This window comes from Myotis davidii, unplaced genomic scaffold (assembly GCF_000327345.1).
Source record: "Myotis davidii unplaced genomic scaffold, ASM32734v1 scaffold1112, whole genome shotgun sequence".
Classification (NCBI taxonomy): Eukaryota; Metazoa; Chordata; class Mammalia; order Chiroptera; family Vespertilionidae; genus Myotis; species Myotis davidii.
Genome location: NW_006283152.1, coordinates 127,309 through 136,759, shown reverse-complemented (window position 1 = coordinate 136,759; position 9,451 = coordinate 127,309). Strand labels below are relative to the sequence as shown.

The window sequence follows — 9,451 nt, the reverse complement described above, 5'->3', positions numbered from 1 at the left end:
AGGGGGCTTCTTCCTGCTTTCCCTTTCACCTCCCTGCATTGTGCCTACATATGCAAATTAACCGCCATCTTGTTGGCAGTTAACTGCCAATCTTAGTTGGCAGTTAATTTGCATATAGCCCTGATTAGCCAATGAAAAGGGTATTGGTTGTACGCCAATTACCATTTTTGTCTTTTATTAGATAGGATATTAAATCATTACATTGTATATCTTAAACTTATACAGTGTTATATTTCAATTATATCTCAATAAAACTGAAAAAAATAGAAATTCCAGGTCTCTCATCAGACCTTATTTTGCCAGGTGTAGCCAACTCTAGTCACTGCTAAAAGGGAGAGCTCAGGGAATAGATATGTACATAGACTCCCCTTTCACTTTCCATTACTATTATTTAAAATTTTTTCTTAAATAACTTAAAGTCATCATGCTATGTTCTTATTACTTCTTTTGCAAGTTACATTTTTGCATCTTTCCCCAAAAGCATCTACTTGGATTTAATATCCTCCCACAGTCTTGCTTCCTCTCCTCTTGTGTAAATTAGCATTTTCCAGTGAACATTTTCTCGAGATGCTGTGTGGGAAAAGAAGAGCTTGGAACTCAAATAAGTTTGAAAAATGAGATATAAAACTGCTGTGCCCCACTCTGAGATTCGTAATGCATATGGGCTCTGTGAAGTCCTGCAAAAAATTTGTCTAATGAGGGTTTCCCACATGTGTTTGACTACAGAACCCACTTTGGTGATTGTTATTATGTAGACTGTTTTGTGAAATTTGTTTTGGAAAACACCAGTGCTTTACTGAGATTTAAGTGAATGATCTTTGTATTTAAATGGTTCATTTTAAGGCAGAGCAGCCTCGAACAGACTTTCAAACTACAGCGGGAAGGTTGGGGAGGGTTGGGGGGAAGAGGGGTGGGGGTAAGAGATCAACCAAAGGACTTGTATGCATGCATATAAGAATAACCAATGGACATAAGACACTGGGGGGTAGGGGAGACTGGGGGAATGTCAAGGGGTCGGGGGAAGGAGACATATGTATTACTCTTTGTAATACTTTAAGCAATAAAAATTAGAAGAAAATAAAGTGCTCATTTTAAAAACTAGAGTGTAATGGATGAGGCTGATGGAAGGGCCTGGATAGACTTTATTGATCTGTGTGAGTTTAATGGGAACTGGAAAGAGGCATACTTTATTTTGATGAAAACCTGGGTAAAGCATCTCACCATACAGGATTAAGCTAAGGAAATGTAACACGATATTCCAGGGGTCTAGGATTATTTCTTGCATTGTTTTCACATTCCCCTCCCTCACTTTTACTAGTACGTTATTTTAGTTCATGCACACATGTTCTTTGCCATTTATGAATCACACAGTTCATGAGTTTCCTATTCTTTTTACTTCCATAGTGGAGAATGGACTGTTGTCATAGTAACCCCCCAGTCTTCCTCTGTTGTAGCTCTGTTCTGGTCAGACAGGCAGCTGCTTCTGGGCAGTAGAGCATTAATGGCTCTTTGGGTTTTGACCATCCAGCTAGCAAGAGGGGATGTAGTCTTTTTTAGAATAGCACACCCTGACCAGATCTGAAAAGGAGATCTAGGTCATCTTGACAATTCTAACCTCTCATTTCACCATTACAAACAGTTCTCTGTCCTCATCTTTTTTTTTTTTTTTTTTTTTTTTGGTGATCTGCCACAATGCCTTTAGAATTTGTAATAACCATCTTAGCACATTGATTTCTTTCTCTTTTTTCGTACCAGCTTTAACAAGATATAATTTGTGTGCCATATAATTCACACATTTAAAGTGCACAATTTAATGGATTTTAGTATATTCACAGTCATGCAGCTATCAATCATTTTTAGGACATTTTTATCACCCCCCTCAAATCCTGTGTAATACCCCCATTTTCTCCTTCCCCTCTCCCCCCAACCTTAGGCAATTACTAACATACTTTCTGTCTCTATAGATTTGCCCATTTGGGAATCATACAATATGTGGGTTTTGGTGACTGTTTTCTTTCACTTAGCATAATCTTTTCAAGGTTTATCATGTTATATGTCTTAGTATTTCATTCCTTTTTATTGCTGCATAAGATTTGATTATATGGATAGACCACATTTGGCTTTTGGCAATTATGAATAATACTGCTGTGAAAGCTCATGTACAAGTTTTTGTGTGGATGTATGTTTTCATTTCTCTTGGGTATATACTTAGGAGTGAGATTTCTAGATCATATAACTCTATGTATAACCTTTTGAGGAACTGTCAGACTGTTTTCCAAAGCAGTTGCACCATTTTACAATTCTATCAGTGGTGTAGGAAAGTTTCAATTTCTCTATATCCTCACTAATACTTGTTATTTTTATTATAGGCATCCTAGTATGTGTGAGGTAGTATCTCATTGTGGTTTTGATTTGCATTTCTCTGATGACTAATGTTGAGCATCTTTTCATGTGACCATTGGCATTTTTATATCTTATTTGGAGAAATGTCTCTTTAGATCCATTGCCCATTTAAAATTATGTTTACTTGTTATTGAGTTATAGTGTTCAAGTTTTTTATATATTTTATATACAAGCCTCAGATATATGATTTGAAAAACTTTTCTTTTATTCTGTGGGTTATCTTTTCACTTTCTTGATATCTTACTTGTGTCCTTTGAAGCACAAAAGTTGTATATTTTGATGTCTAATTTATCTGTTTGTTTTTCGTTCGCTTTTGGTCTCTTATCCAAAGTCATGAATACTCCTGTGTTTTCTAAGAGTTTTATAGTTTCAGCTCTTAAATTTAGATCTTTGATCTATTATGAGTTAATTTCTACATACGGTGTGAAGTAGGGGTCTGTTGGCCACTTCAGAGTGAGGTCCCACCCCCAGGTTTTGCCTCCTGATGCTCAGAGTTGTTACCCTTTCCAGAAGCCCCCTCACTGATACATTATTTCATATGTTAAACCTTTCCTGACCACTTTTCCTTATTGGAATTAACCTATTTCTATCTTTTGCCATACAAGTGTCGCCCAGTGATGAGGCATTGTGGTACTCTATCTGGATTTAAGATTCGGGCTTTTGTAGCTTTGGGCCACTTCTCTAAGCCCATTTGCAGCTGCAACCTTTTCAGGCTTTATGATTCTATTTCTCTGATAAGTGAACCTGGACTAATGTCCTAGTAGTTGGCAATGGTTTAATATGATACATCAGGGATGACAAGTATGTGCCTTCTCTTCCATTTATCAACCATGGCAAATTCACTACATTCATCACTCTCACATGAAACCCAGTCATGACAGATTTCTCAATCCACTACAGTGTTCTAATTAACTGTGACCAATGGATCACAGTTGAAATATGTTTGTCCTGCCTGTCCTTCCTCCCACCTATAGTGCTTCAGTGTAAAAAAGGGACTAGGTAACAGGATGCCATAGAAGTTAGGAACATGGGTTCTGGGGCTCAGCTGCCTGCATTCAAAGCCTATCTCTACTGCTCTCTTTCTGTGTGAATCTGGGAAAGTTACTTACTTCTCTGCGCCTCAGTTTTGTTGTTTATAATGTGGAGCATAACAATAGCCCTACCTCATATGGTTGTAGAGGACTAAATAAAGCAATACATCTAAAAAAGTGCTTAGAACAGTGTCTGGCACATATAACTCCATTGTTGTTAACCATTATATTAATAATAGGCATGGTAAGAAATTGGAAGGCTGGTAGAGGAAAAATTCCTCAGTTGACAGGGTTTTATGGTACCCTTTTAGCCTCCAAAGTAGCCAAACATCTATTCTATCTATGAATGTGGGTTGAACCCATTTCAAAATTCATTTATTTATTTGATAAAAATGTAGGGCCTACTGTGGGTTAGGCATACAGCCAGGTGTCTAAGAGTTACTAAGACACGTCCCTTTCAGAATCCACAGTGTAGTGGCAGTGACAAGTAAAAAGGTAGTTACAGTATTCTTAATAATTGCAATGATTAGTGTTTGCACAGGGTCTTTAGGGAGCATAGTATGCAGGCAGAGTCTTCTTGGTGATAGTGTTGAATCTGAATGGGAGGAGAAGTATGTGAGTCCTCCAGATCTGGCTGGCCTCTTAACAGTATTACTCAGGCAGTGGATTTTTTGGGGGAATTGTCAATACTTGTTCTTGCTGGTGGCCCCTCCACATTTATTCAGTCACTTGACTGACAGCCCTAGGCTTTTCCCACTGCTCCCTGAGCTGCCATACTCCTGTCTCAGTCCAGGCTGATGGAGAGGGGAGCAGAAAAGTGAAGACACATGAAGGAACTCTGAATTTGCAGCCCCAGACTAGTTGGATCACTCTGTGTGCCTTCGGAAAGCATGAATGGCAGGCTTATCAGGGACTTGGAAAAACTGATGAGTCCATCCCCCTGCTTACCTCAAGATAGGGCAGGTCTCTATGACAGCCTTATATGGTGATAGCATGGAATCTGGGTGGGAGGAAAAATATCCTGGGTGGGTGTTGGTGCTGTGATTCATCTTGTCCCCTCACTTGTGTCTTACAGTAAGAAGCTGTTGTGTGATGTGATGATTGTGGCAGAAGATGTCGAGATAGAAGCTCACCGTGTGGTCCTGGCAGCCTGCAGCCCCTACTTCTGTGCAATGTTCACAGGTATGGTGAAGGGAAACAATAACCCACAATAATTGGGACAAAATTGAGGGTGATGGCATGAGGGGAGGGAGGAAAGAGTAGGCTCTGACACCCACCAGTGTGCCAGATACTGTGCTTTGCACCATGGAGGACTTGTTGAAAATATAATCTCAACCCGGCCAGTTGAGCATGCAGCCCCTTGTCTACCATGAGGCAAAGAGAGTAGAATTCCTGTAGTCCATTAGTTCTCAAACTTTGGCATGAATCATAATCATGTGGGAAGCTTGTGAAAAACATAAACTTTTGGGCTCATCTCTAGGCCTTCTGATCTCTCATCTTGCAGATGGGGAACACTGAAGTGGAAAGAAGGGGAGACTTGCCCAAGGTTAATCAGAGAATGTGTGCAACTTGGCTTCTTGATGGCTGGCCCAATGCTCTACTGGCTGGCCCACATCTTGTCCTTTCCTAGCCCTTCTTTATAGGGAGGCAGGGTCATGGGCCTCCTCTGGCCTTTACAGGAATGTGGGAGAGGTGATAGTGGGACCTGGGATCGGGGAGAGTAAGACAGGAATATTTACTACTGGTCATTCATTGTCAGCATCTTCGCCAACTTTCCAGGGAATGCCTCTTCCCTGAGCATGCCAAATAGCCTTGCCCAACTCTTTCACATGTGTTGCTTCTGAAATAGAATTTCTTGAAACCCATATGTCGAGTTTCTGGTCTGTAGTGCCACACAGCACCTCCCCTGAACTAGGTAAGTGCAGTGCTCTATAGATCCCTGCTGACTGAAGGCCCACTGGCTGGGTGAGACCAGGGACTGGATCAGTGTCCCTTCCCATGCTCGCCCAGTATTCTGTGCTTCCTGTGAGCGTGTCTGTTTCCTGGTGTCTGCAGTGCCTGTGCTCTGGCATCTTGTATGTTGGCTGCTCCTCATCCCCCAGTTTACAGCTCAAAGGTCTCCGCTTCCTAGAGGTCTCCTCTGACCACCCTAGCTATGGTTACCCATTAAGTCTCTTCTATCCCATAACCTGACTCTATATTTTTCATAACATTTATCACTATCTGAAAATCATGTGGTTAGTTGTTTGTAGTTTTTTTACTTCTCTCTCCTCATTAGACTATAAGCTCCATGAAGTTAGGGATTTTGTCAGACTTGTTTGTTACTATATCCTGAGTACCTGGTACACAGTAGGGCTCATGTTTTTTAAAGGAATGAATGAAATGTTTCTCACATTTGATTGTGAGCTTTGTACACTTGGGGACCATGTCTTGTCACTGTTGAATACTAGTGCCCACCATAGGGCCTGACACAGTTCATAAGTAACAGTCAAAAGAATGAAAGATTTGCTAAGAATGGGTGAGTGCAGGCACATTTTTGCTTGAATGGGCTCTGACCTTTCCCTAATACAGTACACAGCCTCTGCTGGCCAAGAGTGGTTTTTGTTGGGGAAAACTTGGCACTTACATTTTGAGAGTTCCTCACATATGTGTCCCCCATGGCCCATCATGTGAAGGAGCTGGTCTCAGCTCAGAGCTATGTCTCTGCTAAGTGGACCAAGTCCCTCTTACCTCACTTTGAACCTTAGGCTAGGAATTTCACAGTGTAGCCTGGAAAACCAGATAATTTCATTACTCAGACATTTTGATCCACATTCCTTTTGGAGTAATCTTAAACCCTAGTAGTAATGTTTTAATCTTTTCCCTTCTCTTTCATCAATCTCTTTTTAAAAATATAATTCATTTTGTCTGCAATAAATATTTAGCGAAATTTCAATAAATATCTGTCAGTCATTCTTTGGAAATGTGTGGTTTGGAAAGTCCAGTGTTGTGATAAGAATCTTTTGGGAATTGCATAACTTTAGAGTTAGCTCCACTTTTTGCTAATGAACTTGCCTCTCGGGTAGTGGAAGTCCCTAAGCAAAATGAAAATGATTTTAGAAATGGACAGGAAAGGTACTTTTGGAGTAGGTATTGGATTCTAATAATTGAATGGGAGGAAAGAATCAGTGAAGAAAGCAATTGCCCTGGCTGGTATGACTCAGTTGGTTGGAGAGTTGTCCCATACACTGAAGGACTGAGGGTTCAATTCCAGGTCAGGGTGTGTGCAGGAGGCAACCAATCAATCGATGTTGCACTCTCACATCTCTCCCTCTCTCCCTCTCTCCCTCTCTCCTTCTCTCCCTCTCCCCTCTTTCTCTCCCTCTTTCCTTTCCTCCCTTCCTTCTTTCTCCCTCCCTCTTTTTTCCTCTCTCTTTCAAATCAATGGAAGTATTTCCTTGCGTGAGGATTAAAAATAATAACAAAGAGAAGAAAGTAATCTAATGTGATGCCAGTCAAAGCCTTTCATTGAATCTGGTTGCCATCCATCTATCCATTTATCTATCCACCCAATAATCACATATGTTCATTGCAGAAAAAAAATTAGAAAATGTGAGCAAGTAAAAAAATTAAAAATTACATGTAATACCACATCTAGATAAGATTATAATTTATATTCTTTCAAATTTTGTATTTATAAATATATACATGTATTTATGTGTACTTATGAATACATAGATACGAAATATATTTTTAACATTATGACTTCATTTTATATAGAGAGAGTTGAATAGCCTTCCTTGATGTGTGTTCACCTTCCTGAAATGTTCTTCCTCCCCGCCTCTTTGCCTGCCTAACTCCTACTCATCCTTCATTACCACTTAAGCATCATTTCCTCAGGAAGGCCTTCTATGATCCCCCTGGATAGGTTACATCCCTTTGGTTTACTCATGGTACCCTATCCTTCTCTTTAGTATTACTACTTATCTCATTATTTCTTAAATATTTGACTTCCCAGTTCAGTTATAAGCTGTATGAGGGTAAGAACTGTACCTTTTAAATTTACTGCTATGTCCTTACTGCCTAGCACATTCTTCTATATAGCAAATGCTCAAGGAAAACTTGCTTAATTGAATTTAACAGAATTTTGTGAATATCTTTTCATGTTAGTTAAATCACATCTACCTCATAATTGTAGTGGCATCTTGAGATTCCATCTTAAGTATCCTAATTGAAAATGCATTTCCTTACTGGTTGGAAATTATAGTTCTTTCTAATGTTTTGCTGCTGTAAATACCATAATGGGTATCCTTGCATCTTAATCTTTATTTGCATTCCCAAGAATAGATCCCAAGAATAAGAAATATTTGGTTGAAGGGTATCCACATTTGGAAGACTTGTGAGGCATGCTGCAACTCTACAACTCTAGGACAGTTGAACCAGATTATGCTTCATCAGCAATATATGAGATTTGTGTATTTTTTGAGACTGGCTTTGCTTAAAGCTTGGTAAACTGGTACAAAAAAAAGTAACATTGCAAAATTTTGTTCCAATGACCAGGTTCAGCTTTAAAATGCATAAAATTAGTAATTAGTAATGAAAAGGCCCAGCTGACTCATGCAGAGTCCATTTCTGTCAGCATGTTTAAGGCAAAAAAGAAGACAAAATACATGTGACTTTCTTCTGACTTGATTGATGTGATTATAATCTTTTACTCAGGCTTAAAGTTTTTTTTATTTTTTTGTCCTCAGAATTTATATTGCCCAACTGTCCTGTGGTTGTTCCTATACCAGCTCTACTCCTTGACTATGTCCTGCTCACAATAATTTCGTATAAATGTGAAACTGAGGTCTGAATGCCCACAGGAGTGTCCAAAGGCAGCCAGCCTGTGGGAAGATCTGGGATGGGCAGTCAGCTTAATGGTCCTCTACTCCTTTCGCATAGTGTGATTGGAGAGGCCAGTAGTGCTGTGTTCTGCCCATTCTCCCTGTGAGTATGGAATCTTTAAGATCTGTGCCTTTCCATCCACCTTCCCATCTAGGACCTCTATCCCAGGGGAAGCTCATTTCCCCAAAATAGCCTAGTTAGCTTATTTTTCTCTTTTTATCATGCCCTTTACTATGGGTTCTGTTGACTATGGGTATTTGTACTCCATTATAATCATCTAAATATTTTAAAAACAACTCCATTTTACTGTGTCAAAGGAACTGAGATCTGAAGACCTCAGGCTCAGGGTCTTACACCAATCATCACAGCTCCAAGGCATTTGGGCTCCCATCCCAAACGAAACCCCTGGAGTGAGCTGTCCTGTCCTGGTTCTATATGCAGAGGCTGATTATAGATTATTTGTGTGTGTGTGTGTGTGTGTGTGTGTGTGTGTGTGTGAAAAATATATTTTTTTCTTGATTTCAAGAGGAAGGGAGGGGGAGAAAGAGATAGAAACATCAATTATGAGAGAGAATCATTGATTGGGTGCCTCCTGCACTCTCCACACTGGGGATTGAGCCCCCAATCTGAGTATGTGCCCTGACCAGGAATCAAACTGTGACCTCCTGGTTTATAGGTCCATGCTCAACCACTGAGCCACGCCAGCCGGGCTGATTTTGTTTTTTAAAGAAGAGTTGCCATCCAGTTTTTATTAGATGTAGGCTGATGTTTAGCTGGTGTCTTTGAATATATGGTGAGTAGAAATATGGAGGAGAGGCAGGAATGTACTGGGGTAAAAGGCAAGGGCTTAGAATTTGAGTGGACACAGACCATCACAAAGCAGAACAATGACGGCCCTTACTCACCTCTCAGGGCATGCACACATTCCACAGAACCTCTGTTTCCACCCTTGCTTCATGCCAGACTCTGCCAGCCCTGACCCTTGTCTGTGTTTTGTTTGCATGATGTATTGATGCCTTTGAAGATCTTCATGGTAACATGCAGCTCAACAAGACTTAATCCAAGGTAGTGAGGCTAGGAGGGAGGGAGCACTAGGAAACTGAATCCTTCCCTTGGACAAAGAAGACTAGAGTGAAGTTGTAGAGGAGGAG

The 9,451-nt window shown here is 40.2% G+C and overlaps 1 protein-coding gene across 1 annotated transcript in view; it reads left to right on the top strand.

Annotated features, from left to right (window-relative positions):
• KLHL3 (kelch like family member 3) overlaps nt 1-9,451 on the top strand; it is a 107,022-nt gene that overhangs the window by 17,048 nt on the left and 80,523 nt on the right. Inside the window, 1 exon segment of the mRNA XM_006753494.2 lies at nt 4,510-4,616. Coding sequence (XP_006753557.1) covers nt 4,510-4,616 — 107 coding nt within the window.